Source organism: Pelophylax lessonae (genome assembly GCF_965119305.1).
Source record: "Pelophylax lessonae genome assembly, chromosome: 2".
Lineage (NCBI taxonomy): Eukaryota > Metazoa > Chordata > Amphibia > Anura > Ranidae > Pelophylax > Pelophylax lessonae.
The window spans coordinates 722,416,992-722,442,466 of NC_138769.1; the positions used below are offsets into that span (position 1 = coordinate 722,416,992).

At 47.5% G+C, this 25,475-nt stretch overlaps 1 protein-coding gene across 1 annotated transcript in view; it reads left to right on the forward strand.

Annotated features, from left to right (window-relative positions):
* The window catches only part of LOC309548290 (uncharacterized protein), a gene marked incomplete at both ends in the record, with an annotated part of 45,747 nt that overhangs the window by 6,489 nt on the left and 13,783 nt on the right, over window positions 1-25,475 (forward strand). Inside the window, one exon of the mRNA XM_082248230.1 lies at window positions 23,192-23,338. Coding sequence (XP_082104356.1) covers window positions 23,192-23,338 — 147 coding nt within the window. The remainder of the gene's footprint in view (window positions 1-23,191; window positions 23,339-25,475) is intronic.

Consider the following 25,475-nt stretch of genomic DNA (forward strand, 5'->3'; position numbering starts at 1 on the left):
ATTGCTTACATTCTATACATCCGTAGATACACAGGTGGTGAATGCACGGTTGTGTGTACATAAAACTTCCCTGAAGAAGGAATTATATGAACAAATTCCGAAACATGTTGGAGGACACACTCGCCTGCTTCATGAACCCCTAATGTATTATCCATATCAGGATATGTATATGGAATGTCATTTTAAAGTTTAAATATGTTATTCTTTGCATCTTGTTGAATTTTAATATAAATCAATAAATGTTGAAATTTTACATATTCTTTTCTATACTCTTCATTACTACATTAACTATTTCCAGCCCTTCCACTCAAATTCCCCAGGGACACCTACAGTTGTTTCTTTCATGAATTCAGTGGGGAAGGGATTTTGGGCTGGTCCGGCATAGCCTTGTACCAACCATTTAATTTGCCTCTATGATATAAGAAACCCCAAAGCAATCAGCTTAACATCACTTCTGGTTTCCACAGACATAAAAGGCGCCATTTAAAAAAAAAATGAGAAGCATTTGATCTCACCGACTTTGGCAGGATCAAATTCTTTTAAGGGTAGAGGAGGGATCAGGGGTCTTATAGACCCCAGATCTCTCCATAAAGAGTACTGGTCACATGCCTATTGCTGTCACACGGGATGTTTACATTTTTGTGACAGCAATAAAAGTGATCAAAAAAAAAAATGTATTTTAAAAAATCAAAAGCATTTGCTCTCACCGACGTTGGCGTGATCAAATGCTTTTAAGGGCAGAGGAGGGATCAGGGGTCTTATAGACACCAGATCTCTCCATAATGAGTACTGGTCACATGCCTATTGCTGTCCCATGAGATGTTTACATTCCTTGTGACAGCAGTAAAAGTGATAAAAAAAAAATGTACAGTGTAAAAAAAAAACAGTGCTTGCAAGCAAAGGCGAACACATGTGTCGGTCCGGCACGCACCCACACAACGATTGTCCCACTCATGAGGTATTGTGAACCTCAGATCATGGATAATAATCATGGATCATGGATAATAATTCTAGCACCAGACCTCCTCTGTAAATCTAAAGTGGTAACCTTTAAAGGCTTTTAAAGTGTCACCTATGAATTTACTTGGCATACTGTCCTCTTTTAAATTTTACCAAACAATTGGGTATTATATTGTGTTTAAGAGCATTAAAATTCAAAAAAGTGTACTTTCCTCCCAAAAAAATTAAAAAAAAAAATGCATTTTAAAATGGCTGTGCAGATACAGTGTGAATAGATTTGCAACACCCACCAATGTATTCTCTTGGGCCTCTCTTTTCAAAATAGATATAATGTTTGGGGGTTCTAAGAAATTTTCTAGCAAAAAAAAAAAAAAAAATTGATAAATGTAAACAAGTGCCGAAAAAAAAGCCTGGAACTAAAGTGGTTCCAATTAGGTTAGGGTAAGTATGAGCTGTAGGATTGGGGTTGTTGGATTAGGGTGAGTATGAGCTGTAGGGCTGGGATTGTTGGATTAGGGTGAGTATGAGCTGTAGGGTTGGGGTTGTTGGATTAGGGTGAGTATGAGCTGTAGGGCTGGGGTTGTTGGATTAGGGTAAGTATGAGCTGTAGCGTTGGTGTTGTTGGGTTAGGGTGAGTATGAGCTGTAGGGTTGGGGTTGTTGGGTTAGGGTGAGTATGAACTGCAGTGTTGGGGTTGTTGGGTTAGAATGAATATGAGCTGTAGGGTTGGGGTTGTTGGGTTAGGGTGAGTATGAGCTATAGGGTTGGGGGTTGTTGGATTAGGGTGAGTATGAGCTATAGGGTTGGGGGTTGTTGGATTAAGGTGAGTATGAGCTATAGGGTTGGGGGTTGTTGGGTTAGGGTGAGTATGAGCTATAGGGTTGGGGGTTGTTGGATTAGGGTGAGTATGAGCTGTAGGGCTGGGATTGTTGGGTTAGGGTGAGTATGAGCTGTAGGGATGGGATTGTTGGGTTAGGGTGAGTATGAGCTATAGGGCTGGGGTTGTTGGATTAGGGTGAGTATGAGCTGTAGGGATGGGATTGTTGGATTAGGGTGAGTATGAGCTGTTGGGTTAGGATGAATATGAGCTGAAGGGTTGGGGGTTGTTGGGTTAGGGTGAGTATGAGCTGTAGGGTTGGGGTTGTTGGATTAGGGCAGGGGTCTTCAAACTATGGCCCTCCAGTTGTTCAGGAACTACAATTCCCATCATGCCTAGTCATGTCTGTGAATGTCAGAGTTTTACGATGCCTCATGGGATGTTTAGTTCCTCAACAGCTAGAGGGCCGTAGTTTGAGGATCCCTGGATTAGGGTGAGTATGAGCTGTAGGGTTGGGGGTTGTTGGGTTAGGGTGAGTATGAGCTATAGGGTTGGGGGTTGTTGGGTTAGGGTGAATATGAGCTGTAGGGTTGGGGTTGTTGGGTTAGGGTGAGTATGAGCTGTAGGGTTGGGGTTGTTGGGTTAGGGTGAGTATGAACTATAGGGTTGGGGTTGTTGTAGGAGAGGTGCAAGGAAAGGACAGAAGATGGGTAAAGGATGGGAGAGGCGGCTCTATAGCGTGGAAAAAAAATGTGGAACTATTCCTCAATAAAATATTGTTTTAGATGCCATCTCTCCTATCTCTCTTGTGTTTAGGTCAAGGAATGGGTAATTTTATTAATTTTCAAGGAAAATATTAAGTACAACATAAAATAACAATATTAGTATAAATATTAAGTGTAGCGCTAAACCATAAACTTATATCACATGTGAATGCCACATATCATAAAATGATGAATAATAAAAAAACAATATGTAAAGTGAATTACATATAATTAAAGTCCATAAGGTGAAAAATATTTTCAAAGGTGAAAAACAAAAGTCCCAAATTGTGCAAAATGATCCAGAAAAGATCCTATAGGATTCTCCTCTTGTGACAACAACGGGAAGGTGAGTGAGGAACACCACGGTACAATGGTAAGGTAGAAGCTGCTTACCAGAAAGATATGCCCATTCAAATTAATGAAGTGGCCCCAAAAGCGTGTGTGTTATGGTAAACCTCAGAATCGCATTGAACACCTCCAAAGCATGGTCCTCAGGGCTCACTCAGACAACCAGGCAGGATCGAGTATGTGTAAAAGATATAAACCGAGACCATAGTGTAATCCCATAAAAAAATACCAAGATTTATTTGAAAAGTAACTTACAATATTCCAGATAGCAAGTGCATGTATATGTATCAAGGCTGTAGACCGGATCGCGGCGCCCCGCGTCCTCGCTAGAGCAGAAAGGCAGAGCCGGCACAGAAGGGGGGTGTGTTGACGTTACGTTTGGTACCGCCGACGCATTTCGTCATCAGTTGACGTCAACCACGACCCTGTGCTTACAAGTGATAGTGATGAGCAGGGAGCAGGGGGCCTGAGCCAAAGGTGGTGGAATTGAGTTCCGCCAAGTTCCAGCTGAAAAAAAGCCCTGAGTATAAATATTAAGTACAATATAAAAGAACATACTGAACAATTGCAAGATATGTATATACTAAAATATAAAAAAAAAAAAAAAAAAAAACTGTTAAACAGAGTATATGAAAAGTAGCGTCCATTCAATATTTCTGTTCAAGTTATCATAGTGCATCTCAAGCAATGATTGATACGGCTGTAAATAAACGCTATATTACCAAAAGTATTGGGATGCCTGCCTTTACACACACATGAACTTTAATGGCATCCCAGTCTTAGGCTGGCCATACACTATACAATTTTCTTATTCAATTTCCTTTAGATTTACCTTAAACTATGTAGTGCAAGGGCCTGCCCGACTGCATACAAATTGAAAGTGTTTAGGTTTGACCCTATATTACATGGTTTTGGTAAATCTAAAGGAAAGTTGAACAAGAAAATTGTATAGTGTATGGCCAGCCTTAGTCCGTAGGGTTCAATATTGAGTTGGCCCACCCTTTGCAGCTATAACAGCTTTAACTCTTCTGGGAAGGCCGTCCACAAGGTTTAGGAGTGTCTATGGGAATGTTTGACCATTCTTCCAGAAGCGCATTTGTGAGGTCAGGCAATAATGTTAAAGAGAAGGCCTGGCTCGCAGTCTCTGCTCTAATTCATCCCAAAGGTGTTCTATCAGGTTGAGGTCAGGACTCTGTGCAGGCCAGTCAAGTTTCTCCACCCCAAACTCACTCATCCATGTCTCTATGGACCTTGCTATGTGCGCTGGTCCATATCATTTAGTGGAGGGGGGATTATAGTGTGGGGTTGTTTTTCAGGGGTTGGGTTTGGCCCCTTAGTTCCAGTGAAGAGAACTCTTGAGGCGTCAGCATACCAAGACATTTTAGACAATTTCATGCTCCAAACTTTGTGGGAACAGTTTGGGTATGGCCCCTTCCTGTTCTAACATGACTGCGCACCATCTGGTGAGTGTCCAACTTATCTGGTGATGGCGGTGACTCACAAGTGATATACATTACTCCACCTTGAAGTGAAAATCATCACATTGAACATCTTCACTATGGACACCTGATTGCTTGGACTTTTTATGAGCATTTATTTGTACTTATCTAGTGTGCTACACTGTTTTTTATTCTTGTATTATTTTATGTTGGTTGGGTAAACCACTTTAGTGTTAGCTGCCTAATTCTAACACACAGCGCAGAAATTGTATGACTGCGCACCAGCTCGCTCATCCATATCTTAATAGATCTTGCTTTGTGCACTGGTGTGCAGTCATGTTGGGACAGGAAAGTGCCAACCCCAAATGGTTTCCACAAAGTTTGGAGCATGAAATTGTCCAAAATGTCTTGGTATGTTTGACGCCTTAAGTGTTCCCTTCACTAGGCCTAAGGGCAGGGCCGGTTTTAGACAAAGTGTGGCCCTGGGCAAACCTAAAAGTGGGGCCCCAAATTTTTTTATATTCTACCAAAAATATAGGCGCATTTAGGTCAGGGGTTGTGTGGACATGTACAGGAGAGGTCAGGGGCTGTATGGACATGTACAAGAGAGGTCAGGGGCTGTATGGACATGTACAAGAGAGGTCAGGGGCTGTATGGACATGTACAAGAGAGGTCAGGGGCTGTGCGGACATGGTACAAGAGAGGTCAGGGGCTGTATGGACATGGTACAGGAGAGGTCAGGGACTGTATGGACATGTACAGGAGAGGTCAGGGGCTGTATGGACATGTACAAGAGAGGTCAGGGGCTGTATGGACATGTACAGGAGAGGTCAGGGGCTGTGCGGACATGGTACAAGAGAGGTCAGGGGCTGTATGGACATGGTACAGGAGAGGTCAGGGGCTGTGTGGACATGTACAGGAGAGGTCAGGGGCTGTATGGACATGTACAAGAGAGGTCAGGGGCTGTATGGACATGTACATGAGAGGTCAGGGGCTGTATGGACATGTACAGGAGAGGTCAGGGGCTGTGCGGACATGTACAAGAGAGGTCAGGGGCTGTATGGACATGTACAAGAGAGGTCAGGGGCTGTGCGGACATGGTACAAGAGAGGTCAGGGGCTGTGCGGACATGGTACAAGAGAGGTCAGGGGCTGTATGGACATGGTACAGGAGAGGTCAGGGACTGTATGGACATGTACAGGAGAGGTCAGGGGCTGTATGGACATGTACAAGAGAGGTCAGGGGCTGTATGGACATGTACAGGAGAGGTCAGGGGCTGTGCGGACATGGTACAAGAGAGGTCAGGGGCTGTATGGACATGGTACAGGAGAGGTCAGGGGCTGTGTGGACATGTACAGGAGAGGTCAGGGGCTGTATGGACATGTACAGGAGAGGTCAGGGGCTGTGCGGACATGGTACAAGAGAGGTCAGGGGCTGTATGGACATGGTACAAGAGAGGTCGGGGGACATGTACAGGAGAGGTCAGGGGCTGTATGGACATGTACAGGAGAGGTCAGGGGCTGTATGGACATGTACAGGAGAGGTCAGGGGCTGTGCGGACATGTACATGAGAGGTCAGGGGCTGTGCAGACAAGTACATGAGAGGTCAGGGGCTGTATGGACATGTACAGGAGAGGTCAGGGGCTGTATGGACATGTACATGAGAGGTCAGGGGCTGTGCAGACAAGTACATGAGAGGTCAGGGGCTGTATGGACATGTACAGGAGAGGTCAGGGGCTGTATGGACATGTACATGAGAGGTCAGGGGCTGTGTGGACATGTACATGAGAGGTCAGGGGCTGTGTGGACATGTACAGGAGAGGTCAGGGGCTGTGTGGACATGTACAGGAGAGGTCAGGGGCTGTGTGGACATGTACAGGAGAGGTCAGGGGCTGTGCGGACATGTACATGAGAGGTCAGGGGCTGTGCGGACATGTACATGAGAGGTCAGGGGCTGTATGGACATGTACAAGAGAGGTCAGGGGCTGTGCGGACATGGTACAAGAGAGGTCAGGGGCTGTATGGACATGGTACAGGAGAGGTCAGGGGCTGTATGGACATGGTACAGGAGAGGTCAGGGGACATGTTGCAGGAGAGGTCAGGGGCTGTGTGGACATGTACAGGAGAGGTCAGGGGCTGTGTGGACATGTACAGGAGAGGTCAGGGGCTGTGCGGACATGGTACAGGAGAGGTCAGGGGCTGTATGGACATGTACAGGAGAGGTCAGGGGCTGTGTGGACATGTACAGGAGAGGTCAGGGGCTGTGTGGACATGTACATGAGAGGTCAGGGGCTGTGCGGACATGTACATGAGAGGTCAGGGGCTGTATGGACATGTACAAGAGAGGTCAGGGGCTGTATGGACATGGTACAGGAGAGGTCAGGGGCTGTATGGACATGGTACAGGAGAGGTCAGGGGACATGTTGCAGGAGAGGTCAGGGGCTGTGTGGACATGTACAGGAGAGGTCAGGGGCTGTATGGACATGTACAGGAGAGGTCAGGGGCTGTGCGGACATGGTACAGGAGAGGTCAGGGGCTGTGCGGACATGGTACAAGAGAGGTCAGGGGCTGTATGGACATGGTACAGGAGAGGTCAGGGGCTGTGTGGACATGTACAAGAGAGGTCAGGGGCTGTATGGACATGGTACAGGAGAGGTCAGGGGCTGTATGGACATGTACAGGAGAGGTCAGGGGCTGTATGGACATGTACAGGAGAGGTCAGGGGCTGTGCGGACATGGTACAAGAGAGGTCAGGGGCTGTATGGACATGGTACAAGAGAGGTCAGGGGACATATGGACATGTACAGGAGAGGTCAGGGGCTGTATGGACATGTACAGGAGAGGTCAGGGGCTGTGCGGACATGTACATGAGAGGTCAGGGGCTGTGCAGACATGTACATGAGAGGTCAGGGGCTGTATGGACATGTACAGGAGAGGTCAGGGGCTGTGCGGACATGTACATGAGAGGTCAGGGGCTGTGCGGACATGTACAGGAGAGGTCAGGGGCTGTATGGACATGTACAGGAGAGGTCAGGGGCTGTGCGGACATGTACATGAGAGGTCAGGGGCTGTATGGACATGTACAGGAGAGGTCAGGGGCTGTGCGGACATGTACATGAGAGGTCAGGGGCTGTGCAGACATGTACATGAGAGGTCAGGGGCTGTATGGACATGTACAGGAGAGGTCAGGGGCTGTATGGACATGTACAGGAGAGGTCAGGGGCTGTGCGGACATGTACATGAGAGGTCAGGGGCTGTATGGACATGTACAGGAGAGGTCAGGGGCTGTGCGGACATGTACATGAGAGGTCAGGGGCTGTATGGACATGTACATGAGAGGTCAGGGGCTGTATGGACATGTACAGGAGAGGTCAGGGGCTGTGCAGACATGTACATGAGAGGTCAGGGGCTGTATGGACATGTACATGAGAGGTCAGGGGCTGTGCAGACAAGTACATGAGAGGTCAGGGGCTGTATGGACATGTACAGGAGAGGTCAGGGGCTGTATGGACATGTACAGGAGAGGTCAGGGGCTGTGCGGACATGTATATGAGAGGTCAGGGGCTGTGCAGACATGTACATGAGAGGTCAGGGGCTGTATGGACATGTACATGAGAGGTCAGGGGCTGTGTGGACATGTACAGGAGAGGTCAGGGACTGTATGGACATGTACATGAGAGGTCAGGGGCTGTGTGGACATGTACAGGAGAGGTCAGGGGCTGTATGGACATGTACAAGAGAGGTCAGGGGCTGTGCGGACATGGTACAAGAGAGGTCAGGGGCTGTGCGGACATGGTACAAGAGAGGTCAGGGGCTGTATGGACATGGTACAGGAGAGGTCAGGGACTGTATGGACATGTACAGGAGAGGTCAGGGGCTGTATGGACATGTACAAGAGAGGTCAGGGGCTGTGCGGACATGGTACAAGAGAGGTCAGGGGCTGTGCGGACATGGTACAAGAGAGGTCAGGGGCTGTATGGACATGGTACAGGAGAGGTCAGGGACTGTATGGACATGTACAGGAGAGGTCAGGGGCTGTATGGACATGTACAAGAGAGGTCAGGGGCTGTATGGACATGTACAGGAGAGGTCAGGGGCTGTGCGGACATGGTACAAGAGAGGTCAGGGGCTGTATGGACATGGTACAGGAGAGGTCAGGGGCTGTGTGGACATGTACAGGAGAGGTCAGGGGCTGTATGGACATGTACAAGAGAGGTCAGGGGCTGTATGGACATGTACAGGAGAGGTCAGGGGCTGTGCGGACATGGTACAAGAGAGGTCAGGGGCTGTATGGACATGGTACAAGAGAGGTCGGGGGACATGTACAGGAGAGGTCAGGGGCTGTATGGACATGTACAGGAGAGGTCAGGGGCTGTATGGACATGTACAGGAGAGGTCAGGGGCTGTGCGGACATGTACATGAGAGGTCAGGGGCTGTGCAGACAAGTACATGAGAGGTCAGGGGCTGTATGGACATGTACAGGAGAGGTCAGGGGCTGTGCGGACATGTACATGAGAGGTCAGGGGCTGTGCAGACAAGTACATGAGAGGTCAGGGGCTGTATGGACATGTACATGAGAGGTCAGGGGCTGTATGGACATGTACAGGAGAGGTCAGGGGCTGTATGGACATGTACATGAGAGGTCAGGGGCTGTATGGACATGTACATGAGAGGTCAGGGGCTGTGTGGACATGTACATGAGAGGTCAGGGGCTGTATGGACATGTACATGAGAGGTCAGGGGCTGTGTGGACATGTACAGGAGAGGTCAGGGGCTGTGTGGACATGTACAGGAGAGGTCAGGGGCTGTGCGGACATGTACATGAGAGGTCAGGGGCTGTGCGGACATGTACATGAGAGGTCAGGGGCTGTATGGACATGTACAAGAGAGGTCAGGGGCTGTGCGGACATGGTACAAGAGAGGTCAGGGGCTGTATGGACATGGTACAGGAGAGGTCAGGGGCTGTATGGACATGGTACAGGAGAGGTCAGGGGACATGTTGCAGGAGAGGTCAGGGGCTGTGTGGACATGTACAGGAGAGGTCAGGGGCTGTGTGGACATGTACAGGAGAGGTCAGGGGCTGTGCGGACATGGTACAGGAGAGGTCAGGGGCTGTATGGACATGTACAGGAGAGGTCAGGGGCTGTGTGGACATGTACAGGAGAGGTCAGGGGCTGTGTGGACATGTACATGAGAGGTCAGGGGCTGTGCGGACATGTACATGAGAGGTCAGGGGCTGTATGGACATGTACAAGAGAGGTCAGGGGCTGTATGGACATGGTACAGGAGAGGTCAGGGGCTGTATGGACATGGTACAGGAGAGGTCAGGGGACATGTTGCAGGAGAGGTCAGGGGCTGTGTGGACATGTACAGGAGAGGTCAGGGGCTGTATGGACATGTACAGGAGAGGTCAGGGGCTGTGCGGACATGGTACAGGAGAGGTCAGGGGCTGTGCGGACATGGTACAAGAGAGGTCAGGGGCTGTATGGACATGGTACAGGAGAGGTCAGGGGCTGTGTGGACATGTACAAGAGAGGTCAGGGGCTGTATGGACATGGTACAGGAGAGGTCAGGGGCTGTATGGACATGTACAGGAGAGGTCAGGGGCTGTATGGACATGTACAGGAGAGGTCAGGGGCTGTGCGGACATGGTACAAGAGAGGTCAGGGGCTGTATGGACATGGTACAAGAGAGGTCAGGGGACATATGGACATGTACAGGAGAGGTCAGGGGCTGTATGGACATGTACAGGAGAGGTCAGGGGCTGTGCGGACATGTACATGAGAGGTCAGGGGCTGTGCAGACATGTACATGAGAGGTCAGGGGCTGTATGGACATGTACAGGAGAGGTCAGGGGCTGTGCGGACATGTACATGAGAGGTCAGGGGCTGTGCGGACATGTACAGGAGAGGTCAGGGGCTGTATGGACATGTACAGGAGAGGTCAGGGGCTGTGCGGACATGTACATGAGAGGTCAGGGGCTGTATGGACATGTACAGGAGAGGTCAGGGGCTGTGCGGACATGTACATGAGAGGTCAGGGGCTGTGCAGACATGTACATGAGAGGTCAGGGGCTGTATGGACATGTACAGGAGAGGTCAGGGGCTGTATGGACATGTACAGGAGAGGTCAGGGGCTGTGCGGACATGTACATGAGAGGTCAGGGGCTGTATGGACATGTACAGGAGAGGTCAGGGGCTGTGCGGACATGTACATGAGAGGTCAGGGGCTGTATGGACATGTACATGAGAGGTCAGGGGCTGTATGGACATGTACAGGAGAGGTCAGGGGCTGTGCGGACATGTACATGAGAGGTCAGGGGCTGTATGGACATGTACATGAGAGGTCAGGGGCTGTGCAGACAAGTACATGAGAGGTCAGGGGCTGTATGGACATGTACAGGAGAGGTCAGGGGCTGTATGGACATGTACAGGAGAGGTCAGGGGCTGTGCGGACATGTACATGAGAGGTCAGGGGCTGTGCAGACATGTACATGAGAGGTCAGGGGCTGTATGGACATGTACATGAGAGGTCAGGGGCTGTGTGGACATGTACAGGAGAGGTCAGGGACTGTATGGACATGTACATGAGAGGTCAGGGGCTGTGTGGACATGTACAGGAGAGGTCAGGGGCTGTATGGACATGTTACAGGAGAGGTCAGGGGCTGTGTGGACATGTACAGGAGAGGTCAGGGGCTGTATGGACATGTACAAGAGAGGTCAGGGGACATGTACAGGAGAGGTCAGGGGACATGTACAGGAGAGGTCAGGGGCTGTGTGGACATGTACAAGAGAGGTCAGGGGACATGTACAGGAGAGGTCAGGGGACATGTTACAGGAGAGGTCAGGGGACATGTTACAGGAGAGGTCAGGGGACATGTACAGGAGAGGTCAGGGGACATGTACAGGAGAGGTCAGGGGACATGTACAAGAGAGGTCAGGGGACATGTACAAGAGAGGTCAGGGGACATGTTACAGGAGAGGTCAGGGGACATGTTACAGGAGAGGTCAGGGGACATGTACAGGAGAGGTCAGGGGACATGTACAAGAGAGGTCAGGGGACATGTACAGGAGAGGTCAGGGGACATGTACAAGAGAGGTCAGGGGACATGTACAGGAGAGGTCAGGGGACATGTACAAGAGAGGTCAGGGGACATGTTACAGGAGAGGTCAGGGGCTGTATGGACATGTTACAGGAGCAACTAGCAGCACAATCTTTATTACTCTCTGCAGTGCACTGACTGTCTGACTGACCTCAGGCTCACCTCACTGAGTGCCATCACATGCTGACTGGCTGGCTGGCGCGGCGTGTGACTCTCAGTCTGTGTAGTGTGTTGTGTCGGGAGTCGGGACACAGTGCCGGCCGCGTGCACACTCAGTGGGAGGGATCATCATCGGCGTCGGCGCGCCCGTGACATAGTCATTCGCAGGCTCAGCCTCCACCCCTCCAGCTCCAGCCACAGTCACTCAGTTTACCCGCCGAGCCAGCCGCTGAGCCCGCCCATGACCGTCGGCGTTGTGACGTCATGCCGCTCACAGCGGCTGACGCGAATAACTATAAGATGGACGGACCGTCACCGCCCCAATGCTTAAAGCGGCGCTGCGGCTGCGCCGGCCCTTAAAGCGGTCGCGGTAGGCCAGTCAGGCCCTGCACGGGGCCCGGGGCCCCTGGACATTCGGGGCCCTGGGCAGTTGCCCAGTTTGCCCCCCCCCTAACGCCGGCCCTGCCTAAGGGGCCAAACCCAACCCCTGGAAAACAACCCCACATCATAATCCCCCCTCCACCAAATGATTTTGACCAGTGTACAAAGCAAGGACCATAAAGACATGGATGAGCGAGTTTGGGGTGGAGGAACTGCCCTGCACAGAGTCCTGACCTCCAACCTGATAGAACACCTTTGGGATGAATTTGAGTGGAGACTGCGAGCCAGGCCTTTTTGTCCACATCATTGCCTGACCTCGCAAAGACGCTTCTGGAAGAATAGTCAAACATTCCCATAGACCAGTGTTGGTGCACCTTGGCACCTCCAGATGTTTTGGAACTACATTTGACATGATGCTCACCTACACTCACGAGTTGTATAAAGTACTCGAAACCCATACTTGAGTAAAAGTACAAGTGCTCTATCAAAAAGTGACTTGAGTAGAAGTGGAAGTGCTCGATCAAAAAGTGACTTGAGTAGAAGTACTAAAGTATTCAACATTTTTTGTACTGCAAGTAGTTTTTTTAAAAATTTTGCTACTCAAGTACTGAAAGTAAAAGTACAAGTACTGTGTTATGTAGTTATTAACCACTTTGCCGCTGCTCACTAGAGCTCTACTGCGGCAAAGTGGCTCTTGTACTCTACCTACGTCGGCAGACCCTCCCCCTTCTAGGCGGCGCGTGCGTGCCGCCGGAGGCTCGCTCCCGCTGTGTTCAGTCACAGCGGGAGTCGGGCCAGGGGAGGAGCGGCGACGATCGCCGCTGCTCTTCACCGATCGTCGGGGAATCGAGTCTGGAGATCCGCCCGCTTGTGTAAACAAAGCGGGCGGATCTCCTAAGTGACAAACAGTGACAGATTGCAGGGTTCAGCATAGCTGGACATCCGATCTGTCCTTGTGTCACTCAGTCACCTCCCCCCCACACACGCCAGTAAGCACCAGGCATACATTAACCCCTCCCTCTCCAATAAAATTAATCCCTTCCTTGCCAGTGTCATTTTTTACAGTAACAGTGCATATGTATAGCACTGATTACTGTAGTAATGTCACTGGTACCCCCAAAAGTGTCAAAAATGTCAGTTAGGGGTCCGATCTGTCCGCCGCAATGTCGCAATCCCGCAAAAAAATCGCAGATCGTCGCCATTACTCGTTAAAAAAACACCAAAAATTACAGAAATCATTCCCTTAGTTAGTAAACGCAATAACTTTTGCGCAAACCAATCAAAATACGCTTATTGCGATTTTTTTTTTTTTTTTTTACCAAAAATATGTAGCAGAAAACAAATTGCCCAAAAATTTTAAGAAATTTTGATTTTTACATTTTTTTTGGGGGGGGGGGGGGAATTTCATATAAAAAATGTTAAAAATATTGTTATTTTTTCAAAATTTACGCTCTTTTTTTGTTTATAGCGCAAAAAGTAAAAATCGCACAGGTGATCAAATACCACCAAAAGAAAGCTCTATTTGTGAGAAAATAAGGACGTAAATTTCGTTTGGGTACGGCGTCGCACGACCGCACAATTGTCAGTTAAAGTCGCACAGTGCCGAATCGCAAAAAGTGGCCCGGGCGTAAGACAGCAAAATCCTCCGGTGGTAAAGTGGTTAAAGAAAGAAGTCAAAAGTTTGAACATCGTATTGTTTTTTATTTTTTCAAATGCAGCTTTTATTTATACATACAGTAGCTTTTATTTTCGTATGCGCTGATAATACACATGTTTTGAGCTTCATGAAACCTGCCATCTACTGTTCTGGCAGTGGTAATTTTTATAATTGTAACGAGTAGCTACGCAGCACAAAAAAAATATATCGGAGTAGAAGTATTGAAATCATCGAAAAAATGTAGTGAAGTAAAAGTGGAAGTAGGAGAAAAAATTCTACTCTAGGAAAGTACAGATACCGCCTTTCCGTACTTAAGTACAGTAGTGAAGTAGTTCTACTTACTATACATCTCTGCCTACACTGCAGCGTGCATGAGCATCATGGGAAATGTAGTTCCAAAACATCTGAGGTGCCAAGGTTTGCCATCACTGCCATAGACGCACACCTAAACCTTGTGGACGGCCTTCCCAGAAGAGTTGAAACTGTGGTGGGCCAACTCAACATTGAACCCTACCGACCAAGACTGGGATGGCATTAAAGTTCATATGCGTGTAAAGGCAGGCGTACCAATACTTTTGGTAATATAGTGTATAAAAAGGCGAGTTTCAAGGAAAGTTGCTTACAAGCGAGGACCTTAGGGTAATATTGTATGTAACCAGAGATGTATAGTAACTAAGTAGAACTACTTCACTACTGTACTTAACCACTTACCGCCCGCCCGCCGTCATATGACGGCGGGACGGTGCGGCTATTATCCTGGGCGGACGTCATATGACGTGACCCAGGAAATGCACGGCAGGCGCGCGATCGCGGGCGCGCCGCCGTGCACTGCCGGTGTTGGGGTGTCCCCGAGACACCCCCCGTCACCGGCAGGGGGGAAACAGCCACTGGGCGTGGCTGTTTCCCACGTGATCGGCTGTGTTCCAATGACACAGCCAATCACAATGGAGGCGGCCGGGAGATGACCGCGCATGCGCGATCGGGAGCGCGCAGCGCGGTCATGTCGGTGGCACTGTGTTCCGTAGGAACACAGCTGTCACCGGCAGTAGTAAACAGTCACTGACAGTGACTGTTTACTATGTGATCGGCTGTGAATCCATTCACAGCCGATCAGAAAATGTAAACAAAGAGCAGTAACTCAGTGTTACTAGCTCTTCTCTCCTCATACAGTTTCCAGTATGAGGGGAGAAGAACTAGAAACAGTGAGTTACTGCTCTGTGTACCTGTAAAAGTAAAATCACAGTAATAAAGGTCCCCCCACACAGTCCTCAGCCCCCCCCAATGTCACCTGTCACCCAACAGTCACCTCATCAGTGCCCAAAAATTGACACCCATAACGTTCACATGTGAGCGCAGCGATCGCAGGCAGAATCACCGCGATTCTGCCAGCGATCCGGAAATCATTGCAAATTGCGGGACGCCTGTGCGTTGCCCGTTTTTTGCAATAGCACCCCAAACGCTGTGCGATGTTGCCACCATTTCCGCCTGCCGAATCGCGGTAACATCGCGCAAACAACGCATGACGCCCAAAAAAGGTACAAGAGCTTCTTTGGGGCGTCATGCGTTGTTTGCGTGATGTTACCTCAATTCGGCAGGCGGAAATCGCAGCAACATCGCACAGCGTTTGGGGTGCTATTGCAAATCACGGGCAACGCACAGGCGTCCCGCAATTTGCAATGATTTCTGGATCACGGGCAGAATCGCAGTGATTCTGCCCGTGATCGCTACGCTCACATGTGAACGTAGCCTAAAATTCACCGGTCACCAGAGACTGCCATCAGTACCGCCGTGCACCATCGCCCGTCACCTGTCACCTATCAGTGACCATCGCCCGTCACCTGTCACCCCATCAATCACCGTCACCTGTCACCCCATCAGTCATCGTCACCTGTCACCCCATCAGTCACCGTCATCTGTCACCCTATCAATCATCGTCACTTGACACCCCATCAGTGATCCTCACTTGTCACCCCATCAATCATCGTCACATGTCACCCCGTCAGTGATTGTCATCTGTCACCCCATCAATCATCGTCACTTGTCACCTCATCAATCATCGTCACCTGTCACCTCATCAGTCATCGTCACCTGTCACCCCATCAGTCATCGTCACCTGTCACCCCATCAGTCATTGTCACCTGTCACCCCATCAGTCATTGTCACCTGTCACCCCATCAGTCATCGTCACCTGTCACCCCATCAGTCATCGTCACCTGTTTGCCATATGCATGCAATCACTTACTGACCGCTTAACGACTATATGCGTCGGCCATTAAAAGCTAAATACTGGGGTTATGGCAGCAGATAGCCCCCATAACCCCGGTATTTTTTGAAACGGCGGGCGGTCAGCTTTCAGATAAGGGTGGTCCCAGTGGCGGATTCGCCGCGGAATTACCCTTACGGTGCAGGGGAAGAGGTGCCCCCCCCCCTCCTGCCGCGTCCCAGACGTTTTCCCAGCTTACCGGACCAGCCGGCAGCGGGGAAAACTATCCGGTCCCGGATCCTCAGAGACAGGAAGTCGAGTGAGGGCAAGATGGCCCTCACTCAACTCTATGGTCTTGGAGGACCGGAGCTACGTCAAAAGACGTTGCCTAGCAACCGGTTTAAAGGGCCGCTTTTTTTTTTTCTTTTTTTTTTTTTCCTCTTTCAACAATTTTTTTGTTTTCTTTTCTTTTTTAGTGTAGTTGTGAGGTGTGAGGTCTTTTTGACCCCAGATCTCACAATAAAGAGGACCTGTCATGCCTATTTCTATTACAAGGGATGTTTACATTCCTTGTAATAGGAATAAAAATGATCAAAACATTTTTTTTTTTTAAACTGTGTAAAAATAAAAAAATAATAAATAAAATAAATAGGAAAAAAAAAAAAAAAAAAAAATTAAAGCGCCCTGTCCCCGTTAGCTCGCGCGCAGAAGCAAACGCATACGCAATTCCCGCCCACATATGTAAACGATGTTCAAACCATACATGTGAGGTATCGCCGCGATCGTTAGAGCGAGAGCAATAATTTGAGCCCTAGACCTCCTCTGTAACTCTAAGCTAGTAACCTGCAGAAATTTTTAAAATGTTGCCTATGGGGATTTTTAAGTACCAATGTTTGGCGCCATTCTGTGAGCATGCGCAATTTTGAAGCATGACATGTTGGGTATCTAATTACTCGGCGTAATATTATCTTTCACATTATGGAAAAAAAATTGTGCTAAATTTACTGTTTTCTTATTTTTTAGTTCAAAAAAGTGAATTTTTTTCAAAAAAATCGCATCTGGAAGACTGCTGCGCAAATATGGTGTGATAACAAATATTGCAACGATCTCCATTTTATTCTCTAGGGTCTCTGCTAAAAAAAAATATATAATGTTTGGGGGTTCCAAGTAATTTTCTAGCAAAAAAAATGATTTTAGCTTGTAAACACCAAGTGTCAAAAATAGGCCCAGTCTTAAAGTGGATAAATGGACAACTTTGTGTAAAGCGCTACTTGGATGTTAGGCCTATGTGTGTGGCCAGGCTGTGAAAAAGTGTTACACATGTGGTATCGCCATACTCAGGAGGAATAGCAGAATGTATTTTGGGGTGCAATTTTTGCTATGTACATGCTATGTGTTAGAAATATTGCATAAATGGACAGCTTTGTGTAAAAAAAAATGTGTTTTCATTTTCTTTCCACATTTTCCAAAAACTTGTGGAAAAAAATGACATATTCAAAAGACTCATTATGCCTCAAAAATTATACGTTGGGCTGTTTGCTTTCCAAAATGGGGTCATTTTATGGGGGTTTCCATTGTCCTGGTGCTCCAGGGCCTTCAAAAGTGCGATAGGTTGTCAGGAAATTATATGTGTAATTTGTGCTCCTAGAATGCCGGACGGGGCTACTTGAATGTTAGGCCTCTGTATGTGGCCAGGCTGTGAAAAAGTCTCACACATGTGGTATCGCCATACTCAGGAGGAGGAGTTGAATGTGTTTTGGTGTGTAGTTGCAAGTATACATGTGCTGTGTGAGAGAAATAACCTGTTAATATGGCAATTTGTAAAAAAAAAAAAAAAAAAATCTTCATTTTGCAAAGAGTTGTGGGAAAAAATGACAACTTCAAAAAACTCTCCATGCCCCTTATTAAATACCTTGGAATGTCTACTTTCCAAAAAGGGGTCATTTGGGGGGTATTTGTACTTTCCTGACTTTTTAGTGTCTCAAGAAATGAGATAGGCCTTCAGTACATCAGGTGTGAGCAAGTGTGATCAATTTTCAATGATTCGCACCATAGCTTGTGGACTCTATAACTTTCACAAAGACCAAATAATGTACACTTACTTAGGTTATTTTTACCAAAGATAAGTAGCAGTATAAATTTTGGCCAAAATTTGTGAAGAAAAATGACTAATTTGCAAAATTTTATGACAGAAACAAAGAAAAATTCGTTTTTTCACGATATTTTCAGTCTTTTTTTATTTATAGCACAAAAAATAAAAAACCCAGTATTGATCAAATACCATCAAAAGAAAGCTCTATTTGTGTGAAAAAAAGGACACAATTTTTGTATGGGTACAGTGTTGCATGACTGAGTAATTCTCAGTCAAAGTGTGAGAGCGCTGAAAGCTGAAAATCGGTCTGGGCAGGAAGGGGGTGAAAGTGCACTGTAGGCAAGTGGTTAAGTAGCGAAAGGCGGTATCTGTACTTTCCTGGAGTAGAATTTTTTTCTCCTACTTCCACTTTTACTTCACTACATTTTTTCAATGATTTCAATACTTCTACTCCGATATTTTTTTTTTTTTGTGCTGCATAGTTACTCGTTACAATTATAAAAATTACCACTGCCAGAACAGTAGATGGCAGGTTTCATGAAGCTAAAAACATGTGTATTATCAGCGCATACGAAAATAAAAGCTACTGTATGTATAAATAAAAGCTGCATTTGAAATAATAAAAAACAATATGATGTTCAGACTTTTGACTTCTTTCTTTAATAACTACATAACACAGTACTTGTACTTTTACTTTCAGTACTTGAGTAGCAACATTTTTAAAAAAACTACTTGCAATACTTAAAGTGGAGTTCCACCCGTTTTTCCAACATTATAAAAATTGCTTTTATTCTCCAAATGATCACAGCATTGGCTGAATGTAATTGTTTTCCTATCTACTTAAAGGAAATAATGTTTTATAAATGACATTCTTCATAAACTAACCTTGATTTTTCCTCAGCAGGGGGCTCCCATCTTAATTGTGGGCGTGTGAAGCCCACATGTTACTACTTCCTACAATAGGTGCTGCTGGTTACCCAGCATGCACCTCCAAAGGAAGGTCCCACCCTGTTGTTATGGCAACACAGCTACTGCTGTGCTGGTCTCTGGTGAGAATTGAAATCACATGAATGTCTAATACATTGTTACTGTGGCTAACTTTGTTTATGTTAAACATACCTGTATCATATATATTATTACTATTATACAGGATTTATATCGTGCCAACAGTTTGCGCAGCACTTTACAATGTGAGGGAAGACAATACAGTTACAGTACAATTCGATACAGGAGGAATCAGAGGGCCCTGCTCGTTAAAGCTTACAATCTAGAAGATATATATATATATATATATATATATATATATATATATATAAGAGATCTATCTATCTATATATATATATATATATATATATTTTAATATTTTTATATATCCATTTATTTTTTACAGTATTGCTAATTTTCACTTGCAGCTGACGAAACAGATTTTCACTTAGCCCCGGTTCACACTTCTGCGTGTGTGGGGTTCGCATGTAATGTCGGAGCGCACTGCTCCGACATTACATGCGATCAGCTGTGCGGTGCGAGTTTAGCCATACAGTTTGTATGGCTAAATTCGCATCGCACCCGGAGCAAAGACGCACAGGAGGCATTTTTGCAGCCACATCAGGATCGGATCGCACAGCGGTTCACACTTGTGCGATCCGCTCCTGTGCGAACTGCACGATCGCACTGCGATCAAACTGGGGGTGTCGTTAAGATTACATTGACACCCCCAGCGTATCGCATATGGCAGTGTGAACTGCCGGGGCTGCGAATTCGTAGCCTTCCCGCATCGCATAAATGTGAACCGAGCCTTCACCTTTAATTCCACCGTGAATTTTAAATGTACCTTGGCGCCGCGTGAGGGGGGGCGCACATAATCCTCTATCTCCCGCAAGCATTGCCGGGACAAGGCCATCCAGCGCCCAGGGCGAAGACACCAAACTGCACCCCCCCATAAAATTTCCCCTCCAAGCGCAAATTCTCCCCTCTTTAAATCCCCCCCCCCCTCCCAGCACAAATCTTCCCCTCCCCCAAATGTCCCCTCCTAGCATAAGTCCTCCTCCCCTCCTAGCAGAAATACCCATCCATTATCCCTACTAGCACAAATCCTCTCCCCCAAACCCCCCCTCCCCCCAAAAAATTCCCCTTCTTGCACAAATCCCCCCCTCCTAGGACAAATCCTCTTCCCCCCCCATCCCAAACCCCCCGAATATCCCGTCTAGCACATCCCACCATATTCCCCCGCCTAGCACAAATTCCCCCCCCCAATTTTCCCCACTAGCACAAATACCCCCAATCATCCCTACAAGCATAAATTTCCCCCATCCCCATTTCTAACAGCGCCATAATTCCCCATCCTAGCACAAATCCCCCCATCACCTCTTCTAGCACAACCCCCCCCCCCCCCAAATCCCCTTCCTAGCACAAATCCTCCCCCCCCCGTCCGTCCCCCCAGCACAAATCCTCTTCCCCTTATTCCTACAGCACAAATCCCCCTTCCTAGACAGAACCTCCCCCCCCCCCCCCCACAATCTCCACAGCACAAATCCCCCCTCCTGTTACAAATCCTCTTCCCTCCATCCCCACAGCAAAAATCTCCCCTCCTGGCACAAATTCTCCCCCCACAGCACAAATCCCTCCTCCTGGCACGAATCCTCCCCCCCCCCAGCACAAATCACCCCTCCTAGCACCCCCCTCCCCAATTTCCCTGCTAGAAAAAATGTTATCCTGTCACCTCTCAAATTTCCCATCCCAGCACAAATACCCCCCCCCCCCCTATATTGATCCAACCTAGAAGTAATCATCTTCTCCCCACCCCTCCTAGTACAAATACTCTCATTCCCCTCTCTCCCCCCCCTCCCTGGTGTCCCCAGTGCAGTTCTCCCTTCCCTCGGCTTGGCTGCAGCTTTCCTCCAGCAGGCAGACCTCAGATACAGCGCGGCACATTGATTTGTGATTCTCCTCTTCTGAGGCTCCTTCCTTCTCATCTTCATATGTCAGAGCAGAGGAGGAGCCTAGGGGAAGCCGATTTCTAAAGCTTTGCACGGACAGCTGGCGGGAGAGATGCTGCTGCAGAAAGGGGAGGAAGGTTGCGGCTCAGGGATGCCACTGGATGTCAGATCGGGACTTTACAGTATTTGTTACCCCCCTCTCCTTAAAGCAAACAATGTGTGTAGGGGGTGTAAGGGACACGTAATCAAACTCTGTATTGTCCCGATCTGACAACCAGTGGCATCCCTGAGCCGCGATCTTCTTCCCCTTCAGCACAGCAGCCGCATCTCTTCCGCCAGCTGTCCGTGCCAAAGGTTTAGCAATCAGCATCTCCTAGGCTCCTCTCCACTCTGACATATCAAGATAAGGAGGAGCCGAAAGAGGAGAAATCCCGATCTGACAGTCCCGATCTGATGAGTGCTACAGTAACAGGAGTGTGAAGCTGGGGAGGAAAGAGAGAGAGCACACCCCGCGCTCTTCTGTCAGCTAATAGTTGCAGAAACACTCCTGGTAGCGCCCCCTTCACTTCCCAAGCTACAGACGCCCAGGGCAGCCGACCTCCCGCCCACGAGAGAAAGATAAAGAGACAGAGTCAATTATTAAGTTTAAAATTTTATTAAATTTTTTTTATTTACAAAAAATAAAAATATTTTATTTACATATACTGTATATGATCAAAAATTACAATAAAATAAGCATACAAGAATACATCTAAAGAGAGCGCACGCGAGACAGAGAGAGCGCGCGCGAGACAGAGAGAGCGCGAGAGCGAGACAGAGGGAGAGAGAGAGCGAGACAGAGGGAGAGAGAGAGCGAGAGCGCGAGACAGAGGGAGAGAGAGAGAGAGAGCGCGCGAGACAGAGGGAGAGAGAGAGAGAGAGCGAGACAGAGGGAGAGAGAGAGATGAGACACACACACACAGAGGGGGAGAGAGAGAGACAGAGATAGAGACACACACACACACAGAGGGGGAGAGAGAGAGACAGAGATAGAGACACACACACACACAGAGGGGGAGAGAGAGAGACAGAGATAGAGACACACACACACACAGAGGGGGAGAGAGAGAGACAGAGAGAGATAGAGACACACACACAGAGGGGGAGAGAGAGAGACAGAGAGAGATAGAGACACACACACAGAGGGGGAGAGAGAGAGACAGAGAGAGATAGAGACACACACACAGAGGGGGAGAGAGAGAGACAGAGAGAGATAGAGACACACACACAGAGGGGGAGAGAGAGAGACAGAGAGAGAGAGAGAGAGAGATAGAGACACACACACAGAGGGGGAGAGAGAGAGACAGAGAGAGAGAGAGATAGAGACACACACACAGAGGGGGAGAGAGAGAGACAGAGAGAGAGAGATAGAGACACACACACACACAGAGGGGGAGAGAGAGAGACAGAGAGAGAGATAGAGACACACACACACACACACAGAGGGGGAGAGAGAGAGACAGAGATAGAGAGACACACACAGAGGGGGAGAGAGAGAGAGACAAACAGACAGACAGAAAGAAAGACACAGGACCTCACCTTGCACACACTAATCGTGCCTGCCTGCCCCCTCCTCCTCCTCCTCCTCCTCTCACAAAGCACACAGACAAGCACAACACCCATAACAGCACTAAGATGAATCTTAGCTTGTCCTCATGGATAGAAGTGCATCATTCCTTTTCTAAAAATGCAGTACACTGTAGACTCTTCTACAGCCGCTGCTTCCTCTGTGTTATGGTAACACAATATTCGTCTTCCCTTCTCCAACATGGTGCTTAGCTCCGCCTACCAAACGCCATTTCCGGTTTTGAAAAAATGCAATGATTCCTTCCCACGGCTCCTGGGAATGATGACACACATCTCCCAGGAGCCCCTGCGGCGCCGGAAGTGACATAGTTCGCCGCGGCGACGAAGGAGGCAGAAAATTGCTTACCCCTAGCAACAGGGCAAGAAAAAAAAAAAAAGTCACCAATACTGTGATCATTTGGGAAATAAAAGCAATTTTTGTATTGTTGAAAAAACGGGTGGAACTCCACTTTAAGTACAAAAAATGTTGAATACTTTAGTACTTCTACTCAAGTCACTTTTTGATCGAGCACTTCCACTTCTACTCAAGTCACTTTTTGATCGGGCACTTGTACTTTTACTCAAGCATGGGTTTCGAGTACTTTATACAACTCTGTATATAATGTGGTATTTAGGTCAAGTAATGATGAAACTAGAGTGAAATAATTGTATAATGGGAAGGGCATCTATCACATGAGATTCGTTTTTTGCTTTTTCTGTTCTGCAGATCCACAGAAGTGATTGGCTGGGCAGCAAGGCGCTTTCCTCATTCCCGCTTCATCTTATATGAGCAGTTTTCACCATGTGACCCATTTGGTCAGGTGATGATGAATCACTTTGTGTCGCTGAACTCTGCACTGCGCTCAGTGGCGGCGTATCCGTGGCTGGAGGATCAGGAGCAACGCTTCCTGCAGGAGGTCAGAATTGTGCGTCATTGATTTATGTCCCTTCCTGTCTGCTATGGATCCTTCACCAACTGCTTCCTACTGAGTGTCCTTTTCTTCTGTATGTAGGGCTCACTTTATAAAGGGCAAAAAGTTTTTATTTTGTACTCCCAATCCCTGCCAATGCAGAAACTCTCCGTTTTCTCATTAAGCTGCTTGAGCAGATTTTGGGGAATTAAATGATCTACTCTACTTTTTTTTGGGTGTGTTTAGGATAGTTTTAGTTTACTAAATTTTTTGTATTTTTGCTTTTTTCTTTTTTTTTTTTTCTTTTTTTGTGTTTTATCTGTATTGTAAGTTTTTTTTTTTTTTTATTCTTTATTTAATACATTTTTTTTTTTTTTTACTGTGTTTCTTTTTTTCTTTCTCTGAAAAATAATAAAGGACTAGCCATATTTTGGCCCAAAAACAGATCCCCAGGGTGGACCATTACTTCCTGTCTCTAAACCTGTCTAGTTTTGAACCATTTAACCACTTAAGCCCCGGAAGATTTTAACCCCTTCCTGACTAGGGCCGATTTTGCGATTCGGCACTGTGATACTTTAACGGACAATTGCGCGGTCCTGCGACGCTGTACCTAAACGAATTTGACGTCCTTTTTTTCCCCCATAAACAGAGCTTTCTTTTGGTGGTATTTGATCACCTGTGCGATTTTTTTTTTTTTTTTTTGATCATGCGCTATAAACAAAAAAAAGCGTCAATTTTGCAAAAATAACAATATTTTGCACATTTTTTTTATATGAAATTCCCCAAAAAAAAAATGTAAAAATCAAAATTTTTTAACATTTTCGGCCAATTTGTTTTCTGCTACATATGTTTGGTAAAAAAAAAAATCGTATTTTGATTGGTTTGCGTAAAAGTTATCGTGTCTACTAACTACGGGAAAGATTTATGTAATTTTTATTGGTTTTTTTTTTTTTTACTAGTAATGGCGGCGATCTGCAATTTTTAGTGGGATTGCGGCGAACAGATCGGACCCCTAACTGACATTTTTTACACTTTTGGGGGAACCAGTGACATTACTACAGTAATCAGTGCTGTAAATATGCACTGTTACTGTAAAAATGACACTGGCAGGGAATGAGTTAACAGTATAGGCGATCAAGGGGTTAAATGTTACCCTACGGGAGTGATTCTAACTGTGGGGGGGGGGTGTGGCTTCTGAGATGACCACAGAGACATGGGATCCTATATAGAAGGATCACATGGTCTCTATGATCATTCCAGGGAGAAGAACGGTCAGCTGTGTTTACAACAGCCGACCGTCCTTCCCTCTCTGCGGGGAACGATCGCGGGTGTCAGGCGGCAATCAGAGCCGCCTGACCCGTGCCTCAGCTTCCCCACTGATGATCGAGGGCAGGAGCGCGCCCCTGACGGCGCGTGCTCGCCCCCTAGCTCCTCCCAGGCAAGCGATGTAGACCTACGTCTTTTTGCCTGTACGAGCCAGCCTGCCGCAGTAAATATAACGTAAGCAGCCTGGAACTGGTTAAAGGAGTTGTAAAGTCAGAAGGATTTTTTATCTTCAAGCATTCTGTGCATTGAGATCAAAAACCTTCTGTGTGTAGCAGCCTCTCCAGCACCCCCTAATACTTACCTGAGGTCCCTCTCTGTCCAGAAATGTTCACGAGTGTCTCAGCCGTCCGGGATTCTCCCTCCTGATTGGCTTCTGCTGCTGTCAATCAAAGTCAACTAGCCAATCAGAGGAGAAAGGGGCGTGGCCGGTTTGGGGCTCCGTGTCTGAATGGACACAGGGAGCTGTGACTCAGCTCGGGTGCCCCCATAGCAAGCTGCTTGCTGTGGGGGCACTCAACAGGAGGGAGGGGCCAGGAGAGCGAGCGTGGGACCCGGGCCACACCTCTGCACAGAGGAGGTAGGGTATAGCATGTTTGTCATTTTTATAGGGGAAAAAATTTGACTTTACAATCACTTTAAAGTCTGTGAGGTCATTGCGTTCATAACAGAACCATAGCTATGCCCAGACACAGGGAAATCCTTTCCTCTCATTGTGCAGAACAAACTACATTTCCCATCAAAGTGCTTTAACCACCTTAGTTCCGGGAAGGTTTA